Below are 18,223 nucleotides of genomic sequence, written 5' to 3' on the forward strand. Positions count from 1 at the left end.
GTAGAATAATTTGTCCCCTAGGACTGGGGCATAAACCAACTCTTACAGATCTTTTATTTTTTTGCCATAGAGCACAAGTTTGTCATCTGTTATTTTTTTCTTGGCAATAATCTCATCATATTTTTCTGATTGAAAACTTTGAGATTCTCCCTGATAGAAGCTTTTTTTTGCTTTCAGAGATACTATTTGTTCCGCCATACATTATTTTAGCCCAAGACTCATAGGTAGGTATTCAGAGGAGAAGTTTGCGGAGTTGAAGTTTTCAGCAAGGCATTTATTTGAAAATTAAATATGGTAATTGGTCTACTATATTTCTCTGTATTGCCTCCTGGAGATTCATCTGGAAGTAGAGATGTTGTTGAGAGAAGCCATGTTGTTATAGATCTTTGACATATATGCTCGAATTGATGTTGAAGTGCACAGCTATGATTCAGTTAGAGTCTAACTGTTAGACTATTATGCTAGTTTTAGGTTAGATTTTAAAACTATACTCAAACAACACTATACCTCAATCAAATAGCGAATGACTTCACCTGACTTATTTTTTCACTCACAGCACGCAAGGCAATTTTAGAGCTACACTAGCGATCTATAAACTGTCTAAAAAAGGATACTCATTAAGATTAAATTTGGGAAAGCCCGCTCTAAATATTACAGTGACCGTGTGATGTTGCGTTATCGCATAATTTTTCGCGCGGCGTGATTTCTCAATGATTTCACGGGTCACTGCGTTATCAACCGCGATTTACTCCAAAGTTCAGACCATTGAGGTATACACCTCAATGGTTCAGACGCGTTGCTCGCTGGTTTGACTATGACTTTAACATCAACGATTGGGTTTACTACTGAGGTTCTGGATACGGAGGAATAAAAGAATATGCAAAAAAGACGGTGGTGGATTCTCCTGTTTTTCAGATAAAGAGTACCCCAGGTAGAAAGATACCTGGTTGGTGTGGTTTCGTGCAGTACGGTGCACCTCTGCTGTACCGTACCCGTAACATTCGTATTTACCAATACAGCAACTACCGTTGTTCCAATTTTCCGTATCATATAGTCATATGACCAACCCTATATACCGGTAAGTAGGGTACCGGTATAACATAAGGCACAGATACTGTACAGCACCAGTTCACCCAATTGTTTATAAATGCTGCCAAATAACAGACCAAGATGTCTTGAAATCTATAAGATGCACTGACGTAATATAAGATAACTGAGAAGCATTGTGTGATTAATTTATGATATAATCTTCCACCAAACTTTAAAAAATATTCTGTTCAGTATCAAATAAATAAAATAATTTTGTGTTTTTTGTAGAAAGTGAGAGCTATGGAACCTGAATTTTGGATGAACAACGATTTTACTCTTAAATTTATATATATAGTTCTCTAAGTTCCCTTAATAAAAATTGATCTATCAACAATACCATAAGACACTTGGTGGTACCAATGCCACACGCATATATCGTTCATGGATAAAAGAATTTCAAGATGTTTCTTTCTGGACATTGAATATCGAATTAAATAGAAAAAATTTCTAAAATGTCTTTAAACGAATTTTTCTATCAGAAAAAGTTTGTCGTCCAATGTAGATGGTGTAATACAGGGTACCTAAAGAAAAAGGTACTATGGCGTAGAGGAATAGAAACAAATTGAAAGCATAAAATTGAAAAGGGCCGTGTACAATAATATACACAAGAAAAAATAACCATATTTTGCCCTAATATTTTTTTGTGAAAATCTAGACGTATATGTAGATATATTTGGACGACACGATAAGCAGCATGTAAAATAAGAGGTTATTTTTCAACGTAGCACCCCGGGATTTCTGTAGATCGCAATGAAATTTTTACATTATCGATTGTATCGATATTAAGAGTTTCGCGAACTAGATCTAATTTTTCATCGTCTGCAACGATGTCCGTATTATCTTCGATTGACGATTCCAAAGAACAATTATCATCACCAAAGCTCACGCAACCTGAACTTGATGATGACTTTCGTTGTCGACGAGAAATCACATCATTGCCTACAGGCCGAATTTCTGCATCAGGGATTGTTAGAAACGCACTCTTTTCCATGTAGTTGCCATTTGTGTAATCTTCTATTTCAGGTAACGTGTAATAATTTGTAACAAAACTGGCCTCGTTTTCATCGATTTCAGCCTCAATAACGCAGCTCAGCCCGGTTTGGGATATATTGTCACAATCCGATGAACTTCTTTTGCTGGATTCCGAAAAACCAGAGTCGGTGTTCGTATTTTTTTCTGATGCCCGAGGACATTCGAAGCTGCTGCAATGCGAATCTACAATACCAGTTTCAAATCCAGAATCTTGCTGATCCCATGATACATCGTCTGAATGAAGCATGTGTGCGATATCTCTATTTTTTATTTTATCTTGTAGTTGGTGAACATCAGCAGAAGTTTCTCTTGGTTTTGATATAAGATCGACTTCTTCCTCGGTTGTGTTCATGACTTCACAGCCCGTAAGCACAGAAATATAACGATCAAATTCATTGCTTTCTTTTTCATATATACTTTCTGAAAATTGAGAATTCGATATTAAAATCATGTGTCATAAATATATAACCCGATAGATGTAATACGTAGTCGTGGTCACTGAAAATTTTTGTGACTATGAAACTCTTTGCCTTCCCCGTGTAAAGTTGGGTTACTTATATATTTATTAACCTCATTTATTTATTTCACTGACACAGTATATTTTATTTAAATATAAATAGGTATTTATATATATTAGGTAAATATATATATAGGTATTTGGAAAATCACTTTTAGACTTCAGTTTGTTTGGTATTTCTTTCACACATTCGTAATGAATACTTTCAAAATTAACATCATCGACAAAAGCACAATCTTCCGTATTACGAGCAACAAATGAATCCTGTAAAAAAATGTAACATTTATAAATATAAGTATAAATTGTGGGGATAGAGAGTTACAACTTAAGAACATTGTGCTACAAGACGGAGCTTAAACATTTAAAGTGAACAGAAATGAACTAATAACCCATATATATATTTATATGTATTATTGGCCATTATTAATAAGAACGATAAAGATAGTCAGAAAAAGGTCAAGACCTTTGGTGGCATATACAAAAAGGTAACTTTAAGCAAGGAACACAGAAAAAATTATCAAAAAATAAAACTTTCCACGTCCGCACATCTTTTGTACCTGAAACGGCATAGATACAAAAACCATTTACATTGGTCCAGATTACTGTGTAATTTATTATATTCTAAAAAGAATACCTTTTTGTTTGAATATAATATAAACGTTTTTTAAGTAATATCCCGTTTCACAATTAGGATTTACATATTATTATTAGAAAAACAATTTATTTTTATTTCATTTTAATGCGATTCTCAATAATCTAATCTCAAAATGGCGATTAATTATGCCCAGAAGGCGCTCGCGTCAACCACCAAATTGACAGTCGGTCGGGAGTTCAAGACGGCTTTGTTTAAAATGAATGAAGTTGCATGCATACAACTGAAAAAACTGAAATTCAGTTCTTTCGAAATATGTTTGACTGCCAGTTCATTGATAGTTTTTCATAAAATTCCATGGGGAAATGCTACTCTATGAAATTAACTGTTGAATAAATTGGGCATCAAAATATAATTACCGGCAACTCTTTGATTGAAGCTTCCAAAGAAGGTCTACATCTAGCTACAGATTTTCTATATTTCCACGTGAAAAACACAATGATGAGAAGTATGGTTGATATTGATAAGGTTATAACAAGTGTTTTCCACGTGACATTGGATTGACCCAAGTAACAATATTTGTCTGAATGATTTAAGAGGAGACTAAGAACTAACAATGACCATTTGCATGTTACGAAAGTAAAGGGTGCTTCTAAAAATTATGGTATTTTGCAGCAGATAAGAAAAAAAACTTCAACATAGACGCCTAAAATTTTTTCCTAGTGAACCTCACCACTCATACCTTTGGAATTGGGTAGTTCAACTGGATACTTTGTTTGGTAAAAGTTAGTACATAGAAAACAAATACATAGTAAATTAACAAAGTTGAGCTTTCCGCTGACGCAGTTTATAATCACGGAGCAAGATTCATAAGCTTGCGGTGTAAGTAAGAGAGCCAATTTTTTGTATGCTTTTATTTTTATAAACCGCAAATTTTGTGGAAGGCATTTAATTTTACATTCGAAAGAAGATTTTAAAAACACTTCATAAAATAAAAATTGGTATATTATTCTTGAGGATTACTTCCAAGCTATATGTTTTTGTATTGAAGATTATATACTCTGGGGATCTTATAAGCTAACTCGATTACGCTTCATTAATTACAGCGTTTAATATCAAGTGTATAGTAGTTCTTTACGAATGATAATCTTGAAAAAAATATAAATGAAAGATTTTATTATACTTTCTATAAAAAGATAAATTCGCAAATCCCAACCTACCATTGTTGCAAGGTCTTTGACATATTGGATTCGAGCTCCATTTGTTATCATATCCTTTTAGTCGTGTGAAGAAACACATAGTCTCTTCACTATTTCGTTTATACCTTGATAAAATATGCTCGGTAATGTTTTTTGCTGTAATATTTTCTAATAGATCGCATCTCTTCAATGTTTTCCCAACAAGAACGCTGTTTTGGTTTTCGTCTTGTTCAATCCCTTTGACGTCTCGAGAAAATTCACTGTGTGATTCATTGCCAGTTTGTACAAAGTCAGAAGGGGCGTGGAAAAAGCAAAAATCGACGCTGTAAAATAAGATAAAAACAATACAATTTAATGTATTATTTATTGATTCGTGACCCTTCATAATGGCGCCAACAATCGGGATACATGACTAGAAAAATTAGAAAATAACCATCAGAAGCCTGCGGTTATATATTCACAGATTTTTAGAACTGGTAAATGCAAAAAAAGCTTGATGGTCCGAGTCAGATGGGTTTCACAATCTTTTTCGAATTTTTTCTTTGCTCCATTCCGATCGGGACACGGTCAAGAATTTAATTAAAATGTCGCAAACTGTATTATATAGCTCACTAACAATCAAAATTGGAAATTCTATATCAGTTATTTTCACGATTCGTACATGAAAGCTGAAACCACTAAAACATCTTCTTGTAGATGTTCCAATCTATTCGTTCTTGAATATTTGTAGCGAGTCAAAGCAAAAAATTGCTACGTTAATGTAGCATCATGAAATTATTTTTACTGACATCATTTCGAGATTATTTCATAAATTACCACAAATCATACATGCAATTCGAAAAATTATTTCCGTAGAGTTGCCTCCTACATGTGTCGTATTTAGTTACGACTCCATCAAATATATTTATTAAATAGTATATATTATTGAGCTTTCCGTCATAAATATATTTTGGGGTGATTTTACTCTGAAAATCGATGAAAGATCGAGTCGTCGGAACGTACATTGATGAGTCAGAGAAAATATTGACTTGACTTCAATATCATGCTTCATAGTGATCATCAATCTTGTGCCTTCATTTTTACCGACGGACCAATACCGATTACTCTTTGCAAGCTTCCAAAAAGCAACCGAGATTTACTCCGTTCATGGCACTTTTGTTTTACGGTACGGTATGTAAATTTATTAGTGAGAGTTGAAATGAAAACACTGATTATAGGATAAAATAAAGTTTGACAAGAAGACATGGCGATTTGACGTTCAAAGCAATTTTCGAGTTTTCGATCAAATTAAAAATATCAGTGCTATTAAATATCGGCTGATACGATATTTAGAACAGACATTCCAATTGGAATTGGATGCACGATCACGTGAATCAAAATGTCAAATATTAAGAAAATACATAAAAGTTGTGAAAGTGGAAACGTTGTGTATGATTAAGCATACGATCCAACTGTTTCTGTTTTGACATACCACATTGACGACATTATTATGTTTTAATTTTAACAGAAATATTCGTCATATTTCAAATCTGCGAGTCGAAGTTTCCTGAATTTCAATTTAATATTTGCAAGTTGATCTATATCTTAATTTATGAATAATTTATTTGATGTGAACCGTGTCGCGTAATAGTTCTCGCACGAAACATGTATTCATTTCAAAAAAGAAATGAACGCTACTAATATTTGAGCATATTTTTATATAAAGTATAGCGTATAACTGTACTTTACACTTTACAAATCATTAATTTATTATTCTGCTGCCAACTGCAATTTAGCGAACAAAGTATTTAATGCAAAATAAATTGGCAGTATAATTCGCAATATATGCGACGAAAAGTATTATAGATTGCATTATACCCGTCCAAAACAATGTGGTATTATTTTCTTTCCATTACCTGTCCATAGGAGTGACCTTGCCCAGTAATGTCATTTTAGTGTTACATAAAATGATGTTTACAAACAATCTAAGGCGTCGATGGAATAAGAATTTCCGTGACGGATTTTAACTAATAACATGTTGATATTACATAAAGTCATTGTTGTGATAAGATATACCGATCACTTGATCCTATCTTGTTTATTAATTCAAGTCAGCAAATATGAAAAGTTCCATATTTAAACATTTGTGTATAAACAAAAGTCTCACCTTCTCTGTGTATACGTGAGGCAGAAAGATGCAAAATAACAACATCATAAAAGTACAAAAATTTACGAAAATAATCAGAAAATATCACTTACGGAGGATAAAAACTGTCGGTTGAGAGGGGTTGGTAAATTCCTTTGATCGATATAATACCACGAACCAGTTCTTTGCATGGAGTTCTATCTGTTTCACTGCACCATTTCAATTCTTCTTGATATTCTTAAGGAAAGACATGATTTGCTGTTTAGTCCAACATGGATTAAAGTAGATTATGTTTGTATTCATATATATTAATGAATTCCGGGCGCTTTAACTTAAGTTTCTTTAAAACAAATTCCTAATCAGCGTGCAATAATTGAAAGATTTACTCTGTAATGCAGTTGTAAAACTAGTGAGGTTTTGGGTGGCACTTTCTAACGAATTTGGTCGTATTACTTATGATCTGAAACTTTATATTTTTAATAATTTTGATCATATTTTCATACTTAAATGCAACAAAGTGTATATTTTTATATGGAAATATAATCCGTCTTATATTGTTTAGTGATGGATTGCACACGCAAAAAAATGGTTCATCAATTGTCTAAAGCGCTGAATTAAATATTCATTCTACCATGAGGACAGCACGTGCCCCTGAAGTACATACCAAACAACTGTAATTCACAATAATGTCCAGATTTTCTCATTGGCAGGTAAATAAAAAATACTTCGTCCTTTTTCCTCTTCGGCAACATGCAAGTACTAGTTGGGGTCATTCGGCAACAATCTCCAACACTTCGCCAATTTTCTCCAATTTCTCTATATGCAATTAATAAAACATGCAAATAAGTTTAAGTCAATAATTAAGGACATTGTGGACGCGCTCATGTTTACATTCTAACTTTAAATGAGGCCACATACAAACTTGGTATCGGCCAGAGAAATATCGTCCTAGACAAAATAATTAAATAACTGAATCAGGTCAAAGCATATATCAAGTTTGAAGAAGCGTAACTTCCAAATTCATGACTGAGAATAATGACACAAACAAAAATTATTTTACATGAAGACATACATTACAATGCGTACATGTAATAATAACCAAGGATAAGTCTTCTTATTGGGTTTAATTATTTTTTTATCCTTTGAAAACCGAGACATTTCTCATATTTCGAGCAGTATATACAAATTATTCTGAATTACCGCCATTGTGGAAATATAAAAGATATCAATCAAGCTAACATAAATCTGCTTACGAAATAATAGTATACGTCAAATTCTGTGCATAGTCCCCTTTTTCATAAATGTCAATCCAAAACTTGACGTCATCTCGAGATATGAAAAGATCTTGATGTGAAATACCAGTACAGTCTGTCATATCGCCATCGTCTAAATTAAAAAGGTATATTGCAATTTTATAACTACAAGTAATTATATTATACAGTATTTCCTATCGAATTAAAATCAAAGTCATATACACAAGTTAGCATGAACTTACTTGGGGGTGAAGGTACTTACTGTAGTGCAATTTGTTCTTATTTGTAACCAAATAATGCTCAATTAACAAAACATAACAAGACTCAATTCTGAAAATAAACAACCATCTAAAGCTACAAACTCACAAAGTTTTTTCTTCAAGCAATCTTCGACTTCCACTTTACACATGTCTCCTTTGTAGCTACAATCAATATCCGCGTTCGTAAATTTTAAGAAGAGAAGAACGATGAGGGTCAGACTCTCTTTGTTCATATTTTCTAAATTACTAGTTTATTAAACATCATAATTTATACATACCATAGGTTAAAGATTTGCAATCGGTTTTAATAAGGAAAAATATAAGTGATATAGTTACAGAAAATATAAATTTTTGTCTCCATTTTGTTTCGGATAACTTGTCAGTATTAGTCTATATTACTGTGGGAATAGCATAAAATTATACAGAAATACAATTCTTGTGGGAAATATTATACCTATCATATTATGTTGAAAAAATTGCAATCGGTTTTAATAATGAAAAATATAAGTGATATAGTTACAGAGAATAAAAATTTTTGTCTCCATTTTGTTTCGAATAACTTGACAGTATTAGTCTATATCACTGCGGAAAAAGCATAAAACTAAACAGAAATACATTACTTCTGGGAAATTTTACCAACGTTTTACTACTAATACAAATCTAATTAATAATCATGCTATAAGAATGTCCAAGCACATGCCCAATAGTTACATGCCTCAACACAAAGCATCAGCACATTTCTTGTTGAACCCCGTTACAAATTTGAGAAATTATATATTACGATCGAACTATTAATGTCAATCACTTATTTGCCTAAATCTCTTTTTTTCGTTTTGACAATAAAACGGGCTTCTGAATATCCCCGCTATATACTAATCCAAAATCCCCTCGCATCTGCTCAACTTTACTCTCATTAAATATGTGACATGAATAATCGCCCAAAATCTAACGCATAACTAAACAAAACAATAAATCTATTTATAATGTTATTAGTTGGGACGGGCTGATAATCGTGTTGATTTGTCTATTATCGTGACATTAGGTATTTTTATGATAAGATGGATAACTTCATTCAATGTTTATCAGCTTGTAAATTTATTGTTGGTGGTTTCTGGAATAAGAATCGTGAAGATTTAGTCTACCGATAAACGCTTCAAAATCACGTTAGATTTTGGGAAAAACAATTAATATTATTACAAACCCACAGATTTAAGAGTGACAATACCAATAGTAAATTATCTGCGTCACTGTCGAAAATTCCCACCCAACAAAAACATGATATTTTGAACACGTTTGCCAAATAACATACAACGAAGCATAATATTACATGGTAATATAAAACCGCATATTTGAAGCGAATGTAAATACGTGGCAATCCTTCGAATCCCAAATTAACAATAAACAAATTCACCACTATTAGTCGATCTTATCACGATGTTTTTCTACTCAAAGCTCGGTGAACAACATGTAAATAGAATTAAATGGTGGCCAAATATGGCGGTCAGCTTAATTTTTTAACATTAACAAAAAGAACAATAGTGTTTAAATAGAAAAATAAGATAATTATTGGGTATTCCCGTAGTATTTGTACCAGATTAAGGTGAAGTCATAATTTCATTCCGATTTTCCCTATTTTAGTTCTAGTGCGAGTTCGGGGACGGTTTGTGGTCGCCAAGCAAATATACCCCCTGCCATAGGCTTTCGTCCTTTTACACAACTTGGTGTAAAGTAGGTACACATACTTCTGGAGCGCCAATTATTGTGCACAATTTTTTTTTTTTTTTGTAATAATTTTAATTTAAAAAGTTACAATTGTGAATCATTACAGGAAGAGTCATTTGTGATGTAAAACTTTGTGATAAATTCAAATACAGCCAATCAACCTCTTGGGAGATTTCTGTTTATTCCGACCTGCTCCAATCATTATTATTTTCTAATATTATCCCCTCGTTCATTACTAGTATTCTGTTAATTTTACACCTGATTTGATTCCTTTTGACAACCAGAAAGATGGCATGATATGTTAATATATATTTGGGTTACTAAATGCTTCAACAAAGGCTATGTAGTCATACAGGGACAATCGCTACAGCATTCCCGAGACTAGATATGAAAAAGACACCGCAAAATACATATACATATATATGAATTTAAGCTCATTAACAAACTGCGCCGTCTTCGTCAAGCATAAAAATAGTTTTATAGTTTGACATTTTTTGAGAATTTTTCCAAAATTGAGACAAATCCCAGGGGATAAAATTTATTTTTACGTATTAAGTATTTTTTTTTCGAAAAAGACTATCGACCCACAGATTCTACATTAAAATTTCATCATATTTTGTTACGTGACATACAAATCAGAACAAAAACTACTTGCCGATCGTAATCTGCATTCATACATAGAATACCTTACTAAAGTATGCCTATACAAAGAAAAACATTCTTTAAAAGCCGAGCCTCAAGTTCTTGGATTCAAAGACGACAAAATTGGCCAATAAATGAGGTAAACTTGGTAAATCTGCATAGTGTGACTACGTCAGCCTTGTGAAATTGGTTCATTGAATCTTTAACGACGAGATCCATTTCCATGTTTGATTATGATCTACTACAGATGAAATCCCATCAAAAAGTAATATTTCTAGTGGAAGCCGAGTATAGCTCACTCATAAGAACACACATTGCTCCGAACCGACCGCAAGTTTGTTGCTTGTACCAGCTATGGTGAATTTAATAATAGATGAAAGTATCAACGCCCATCCACTGTCTGAAAACGCGCCCATCAGCTATACGAAGATGAGTAAATCGTATTATACAGTATCAAGTGCGTATGACTAAAATCGTGAGTCATAACATTATATATTAAAACAAAATATGCGAGTGAGAAAAAGGGATTTTTTCACATGGATATTCAGAAATTATCTCAAAGTTTTTTTGCAAATTTAGAATTTGTGATTAATAAGCATATTTATTGACGAATTTTTTCGTGTTTTAAATTCATAATTAAAGGTGGGCCCATCCAGCAGCTATCTCTAACTAAACACGGGACTACAGTATATGTATTTTTTAATATATGATTTGCTGAAACTTCCCGATAAGCTAGTCTTTAATTACTATGCTACAGAGATGAATTTCAATGCCTCAGTAATGATTTATCTTATTTGTACGCCACAATCGGTAATCGATTAGCAGTCAGTTGTCATTTGAGATCGTTTTTCAACAGGATCAATCACTTTATAATTCGAACGCCTGTCATTGCTTCAACGGGCGCCTTCGACGTGGATTACATTTCTTATGTTGCAAATTACAAATTGCTATATAGGTTATCGTTTTATCTCGTCAATTTTAACCACATTTGACTAACATTGTACTGAAATTTGGTTAACATATCAAATTACTAATAGTTTTCGATAAATTAAACTTGAAATTTGATGTTCAGGTCGCGACAAGAGCTCAAACAGTTCCTGATTGACAATCACTGTCAGATTACCTTAGGTATGTAACTTACAAAAAGCAATTTTCGAGCAGCTAATTGAATCTGCACAAAACTCTAATCATTTATTTTGATTACAATAATAGATTTGAATGCGAGGATGACCAGATGGAGTATAATATGATTCTTTCTTGCTCTACACTCACTTTATAACCTGGAAATGTGATATTGCAATCTATCAGTACTTGAGACTATCTATTCAAAAAACTAATATACACAATATGAGCCAAATGTGGGGTCATCAAATTTTTTATATCGACAATTTCAACCTCGCATAGGTTTGCAAACATACTTTAATATCCTTAGAAATACGAACCGAACGATCTCGTCGACGAGGCAACACAGACATCCTGTTATAGGAACTCTAAACTATTATATACAATACATCACGTTATATTTTTAATTCGTTACAGTTTTTTTTTCGCAGACAAAATAACGGAAAATTTATCTTACTCACTAGTAGGAAATTACTCTCTGCTACGACGAATTGGCTGTCAGATATTCACCGCCATGTGTAGCATTTTTTCGGACGTGCATTATTGAGCAGAGATTTTAAATTGCCAGGCATGAACATAACATACCGTTATAAGATTATAAAATGACGAACACTCTCCACTAATGCACATTGCTTTTAATCTCAGAATATAAAATACGCACTTCGATCTAATTGACCCATAAATTTAATATCTGTTTAGCCCGCAGTCAATTCATAGACTTTGAACTTATCACCTATCGAAATGGGCAAAAACTAACATTTGAAAACCCGAATTTAAATAAATTTTCGAGCAATTCAGATTATGTATTGATCCAAAATAAGATTATTATTTTGCTAATTCTTTTCAGTATTAATTTTCCATCATCCAATGAAGTTGTCCTAGATCTATTACTACGTGTTTGGATAATAAACGATTGGAAACACTTTTACGGTGCAATATTGAAGTGGATCGGATATCACACAAGTATCACGCTTTGCTGTGGTGTTCTCCCATAATTCTATCTGCAGTTTTCATTCGAAATTTCAACACAAGTTGAGATATTTTACTGTTTTTCTAAAGTGAAGCAATTGAGCCGTCCTGGACTAAAAGCTAATATTTGCCTATACGGTTATAAGGTCTCTATGATTAACAACCGTATAGTGTGAAATATTTATCTTAAACATGAAAATACGCAACAATATCTTATCTCATCAAATCATCAAAAATATTAAAAAATCTCTCTGAACTGGTCTTTATATTGTTTTCAATAACAGTATACCAAGAACTGCATAATTTCCCTTTCACGTATATTTAGCTTCTTATTGCGACCTTTACAATACTACTCTTTGCTGTTGCAACATTGCCAACTGACAATGCCCCTAAATCTGGATTCGCCCTCTTCTACAATGCCGTTGCATCAGGCATGTGCGACATCGGATTCATCGATATTTTTACTTATTGAGCATGTTGATATCGGTAAATATGTAGGTATTTGTTTGTCTTTTAGACACTTTCGTATGTAAGCGATATCTCATGAAAGCGAGGTTTGTTCTGCAACAAATTTTGCATGTGCATTCATCATATCTCGGACCAGAAGCTTATTGATTTTGGATGACACGCGGTGTTGCTATTGAGTCAGAGCGGGGGAATCGAAACCGCAGTTTCTGTTTTGGGGGATTTCCCAACTTCCGGCGCTGCGAACGATTGTGTGCGTAACAATGCCCTGTCTGCGATGTGGAGCGTTTAGCTCAGTGGTTCTCAACCTGTGGTACGTGGGAGCTTTTCAAGTGGTACGCGAGCAGATTTAAATTATTGCAACAATTAACCCTACAGTTGGCTAAAATCTGCCGGCAACGCTTTATCTTCCTTACTGTATGTATTCACTAAACAGCGTTTATGGATGTTTACCCAAGCATCAGTTTACTGGTTCATTTCCGTAACCATACCCAATCAGCAATAAGTCAATAATGACGCAACACGTAACAATTGCAATTTCTGCACCCAGCCGGCCAGACACTTCTGTCGCCCAAAGAGATATTCAAGCATGGTTGCAAACATGTTTTTGTAGTTTTGAGTGATATTTGTCAGTTTTCGGTTGTGTTTCAAGAAAATAATTGTGAATTAATTAACTTAATTGTAATTGTGTCTTCCGCGGAGCTTTAAACCTTTGTATATCAGTACCTGCAAACGACACATGGTTGATTAATTTTAATAAAATGATGGTTTCAAACACGTAAACCAGTTTTTATGCGCCAACACATCAAAACATTTTCCGAATAAGCATAAAGTTTGCAATAGTAAAGAATAGGGATAGTGCCTTATTATGAAATACTTCCATAGCCCGTTTCTTGTGTCTTTTTCTTAACCCCACATAAGGCGCTTTGTTGGTGGTACGCGGCCATAGTAAAAAACAGTAAAGTGGTACGCGGTCAGTAAAAGGTTGAGAACCACTGGTTTAGCTATTTTGGTTACACGGCGCTACGACTTTGTAGGGCTGGTGATGGCCGGTGTATTGTCCCAAATTGTCGAGTAAAATATTGAACATGTGGAAGATCGATAAGTCGGTGGTCTCCAATCGCTATCTAGTTTTAGTGTCAATACAACAGCATGTCCAAAAAATTGGTTGGAATATTATCGATATGAATTGAAACATTATCCGGATTCAATTGACGTTTATACGATACCCTTGTCTCATTCAAAGCTCAATCGCGCTATATTTAATAATGATTGACCCCAAAAATACATAACAGATAAATTTATTAATAAGTTATTTAATTTTTTCCACACCTGGATTTCTGTTTATGTACACTCTAAGAAATATTTACCGCCAATCGCCTGGCATTACATATTTCTGGAATGTAGTTGTGAAATTTTGATGCGATTTTAAGGTAAATATCACAAGAATTTTCGGTAAAATCGCTGTTGATCACCTGTGAATTTTTTAATTCTTACAATTTCATTACGGTAATTTTCACCGGCAATGCGTAGTAATATTTACCGACGCTAGCCTGTGAATTTACATTACAAATTCGGTGAATTTACATTCAGAACCCGGTAAAAATTACCGTAAATATCCTGGCATTACATTTTACAGGATATTATTAGTAAAAATCACAGACTATCGTATGAAACAAGGTTTATTCAAAAAATAAAAGTGAACGTGAAATGAATGATAAAACTTAGAAAAATGAGAAATTGTATAGTGAAAAGTTAGAAATGCGAGGTAGACAGAAACTTCTCTATGAAGAAATTTATGCTCGCAGGGTATCCGTTCACATAGTCACTTTAAACAACTTTCTATAGACAGCCCTTGTGAGAGAATAGTCTATGGCAGAGGGGGAGTCTTTCCGGGTTAGTGTTGCCCATGCTGATTGTATTGCATTATCCATCTGCTTTTACGAACTCTTGGTATTTTCTTCTCCATAACTCCAAGTTATCTGAAATGGAATGTACAAAGAGTTTTACCCAAACAACTCCAAACTTTAAAAATAGTACCTAATTTTCGAATAAGATTTAACATTTTGTAGTATTCAATCAATCAATCTAATTCTTTGCAAGTTGGAAATATCTGAAATTATTTAATTGCAAGTACTAGCATTCATTACAATATTCAACCTTCCTATAAACTTTCATATATTCTTTTCCTCTTGGAGTTCAAGGACAAAAATTCTGTGGGCAATCAATCAATACAGACTTTTCCATTATTACCAAACTTTATAGATCAGATGGAAGAGGTACCTAAAATAGTATTTAAATGGAATAAAATATTTAAAAGTCCTTAAATAATAAAAATTACACTCCTAATACTTTATTGTCAGAGCAGATGACAATGTTTCTCTTTTAACAATTTGAAATTACCATTATAACAAACCTCAAATACTTCCCCCTTGAAAAAACATGTTAGTAAGAATCTCAAATATTATGAAGCCTTAGACATTGAATTTTTCACAGTTTAGAGTTGGGGCAGACAATTTGTTCATGCCTGCATAATCAGATACTTTAGTTTCTAAAGAGAAAACACTGTTAAAAAAGAATGTATTCATTCCCCAAACTTTATTATATGTAATAGACTATGTTTAAATTTGGTCTTATTCAAAAGAGAAATTCAACCAAATTTACAGAATTGGTTTTGGTAAATATGCAGAATAAGATAGATAAATATTGTTTTGATAAATTTTCTATTTATAGTCTCATAAGTTAAAAGGAAATCTAGTGTTTTTATGACATTTAAATGTGAATTGCCTAAAATTGCTCTTTTTCAAATGAAACTGTTCTGAATTAGTCCTAGAATCAATAATTTAAAATATCATAATCAAATACAAATCTGTCTGTCCGTAGATGATTTTCAATCACTGAATCAGTATATAATTATATGAGTATATAATCAATTGATACCTGTTTATTTTAATGCCATATTCTTCAAGCCACGGTTTCTGGGTGTAGAGCAACGTCACCTCTTCCCATATCTGCCTGTTCATGTGTTTCCTGTAGTTGATGATTTGACGGTTTATCTTGATTCAGTAATTAGATGCTAACATTTCAAAGTCTAGAGCTGTAAAGAGGGCATATTCAGATATTGTATTGCCATTCTAACATTCGCCAGTCTACTGACAAAAAAAAAACTCAGATTCGGAAATACGAATCAAGCACTGGCTGTGTTAAGTAACATGGATCTGCGGATGTACTGATGTAAGCTGCTAGTCCAATCAACCTTATACCAGTACCGTATACTGCTGTACTGTTATAGCAAGTATGTATTCATATATATATATATATATTAATTCAGTCTTACCCTACTTCCCGACTGCCCTATACTGCCATAATCACACTGAACAATACATTGATAACCAGCATTAAACAACACGACACCTACACTGACATTATTGAATCCAAGATGCATTGCCTTACAGAAATACTGCCAACGCAGTACTGCAGTAATAACAAAAGCGACCAAGATATAACTGTTGGCCGACCAAATATCGAAGTACAAAAGTCTGGAATTCGTCAAATGTCAAATCAAACGGACAAATTAAGGAGTAAAGCAACAAAAAACGCGCGTGATTAATTACGCGTTTGAAATATAGCAATATAGCGTCTGATTGGCTGCTCTCCTTAACCAGTGTGCGCGCGCAACATTGATTAACGTCACGCCTCCAATGTCGGTGATTATTACCGACATCTGTCGGTGAATCAGTCTACCGAACTAATTTTTTACCCCCAAAATGACGGTAATATTTACCGAACATTTCTTAGAGTGATATGATTGTACACAAGTTCCAATAATCTAGGAAGTTTTTCTCAATATATGTTCCAGATGAGCTTCTTGGCGTTTGAGACTTTCAACCGTTGCAAAAATATGTTTCTTAGTTTTTTGCTGAAGCTTATTTTCCGCTGTCACCACATGCTATTAGCAAAAATAATGTTCACTGAAACATTGCACCTCCAACGAAAGACTTACAGTACTCACACTCAGTAAAGTGCGCGGCATGCAAACATTGCATAATCGAACCATATTGGTCTGAAGACAAAAAATGAAAAGAGCTTAAACAGAATGTTGTGGTGCTAAGGAAGTTCTGGTCATCACTTGAGCAATAAAGAAGAGGGATTGATCGAGGTGACTAGTAGTCCAGTTGTAGCGAATACACATCAAATCACACTCTCGACTGGTTAGGAAAGGCTAACCAGTAGTGACGACGAGTGGGCATCTCATTCAGATCAATCCTCATACAAATGATGAACTGGTGAACTAAAACCTGCAACTGCAGCAAGAATCAGAAAATCGGCATGGATGAGTGCGTGCGAGTGATCAATAATATTACGCAGCGGATGCAGGACTGTTTCCAACACCGAGGAGGTCATTGGTAACGTAGTCTAGAGAAAACGGTTGTCGCCTTTTAAGCAAAACGATTTCCAGATTCCTGAAACATTTGGCTATAATCATACACAAACAGAAATTCAAGTGTAAAAAAATGAATTAATCATCGATTTGAAAATAGAATAAGTACTCACCTGTATACAACCAATCATCAACGATAGATAAATGTTTAAACTAAAACTGGGATAAGAAATTGATTTTATAGATGCTTAATTTTCATGTTTGACACCTGATAGACATGGAGCCATGTAGTCAAATCTAATTTGTCCTGTTCACTCTCTACGTCAATGAAAATTTTGCTAAGGACGTCCCATACACCAATTCCATCGATAGAATTTCCAATGACTTTAATTAAGCAATTATTCTAAAGTAATCTAGAAGGGTTCCTCTCAGTATCGGGCTATCTTATTTCAATTGACTAGATCGATACAAGCTTTGTTTATATCACTCTATTCCTAGTTTACACATCGATTCTCTTCATTGTTTTAAAAACATTTACTTATAAGTATTGGATTACTACTAAGTATTACCTTCTTTTTTTTTTATCTTTGAGTCAAGTTTTAATTGCCCCACGATTTTGTGTTTGATAAACAATCGATCCATTCTTTTTTTAATTCGAATTTGCCTATACCTATCAATCTTCCCGCTTACCCTGCAACTTATCTCATTAGTATTTCATTGTATAGGACTTTCAATTTGTTTAACTTATTCCAGGCCGTATTCATCTAATGCAAAACTTATCATTTTTTTGTATTTGTATATTGGTTTTTAGCCCTTTACATGTTGCATTGGAATCTCTGTCTTACTATCAAAAAT

At 33.5% G+C, this 18,223-nt stretch overlaps 1 protein-coding gene across 1 annotated transcript; it reads right to left on the reverse strand.

Annotated features, from left to right (window-relative positions):
• Positions 1 to 1,223: 1,223 nt before the first annotated feature.
• Positions 1,224 to 8,338, reverse strand: LOC120338218 (uncharacterized). The gene is made up of 8 exons (XM_039406167.2): positions 8,174 to 8,338; positions 7,808 to 7,940; positions 7,219 to 7,370; positions 6,668 to 6,791; positions 4,451 to 4,752; positions 3,650 to 3,813; positions 2,791 to 2,902; positions 1,224 to 2,541 (listed from the first exon to the last, which is right to left on the reverse strand). The coding sequence occupies exons 1-8, from the start codon at positions 8,298 to 8,300 to the stop codon at positions 1,799 to 1,801; spliced, it is 1,857 nt and encodes a 618-aa protein (XP_039262101.2). The 5' UTR covers positions 8,301 to 8,338; the 3' UTR covers positions 1,224 to 1,798.
• Between the last annotated feature and the right edge of the window lie 9,885 nt (positions 8,339 to 18,223).

This window comes from Styela clava, chromosome 10 (assembly GCF_964204865.1).
Source record: "Styela clava chromosome 10, kaStyClav1.hap1.2, whole genome shotgun sequence".
NCBI classification, from domain to species: domain Eukaryota; kingdom Metazoa; phylum Chordata; class Ascidiacea; order Stolidobranchia; family Styelidae; genus Styela; species Styela clava.

Bases quoted from the DNA above. Each gene is read 5' to 3' on its own strand.
- LOC120338218 (XM_039406167.2), bottom strand. From the start codon at position 8,300: ATGAACAAAGAGAGTCTGACCCTCATCGTTCTTCTCTTCTTAAAATTT. The intron at 7,941-8,173 runs GTGAGTTTGTAG...TTTTTAATTTAG, and splicing joins TTGCTTGAAGAAAAAACTTT to ACGATGGCGATATGACAGAC. The intron at 7,371-7,807 runs GTAAGCAGATTT...AATTGCATATAG, and splicing joins TTGACGTATACTATTATTTC to AGAAATTGGAGAAAATTGGC.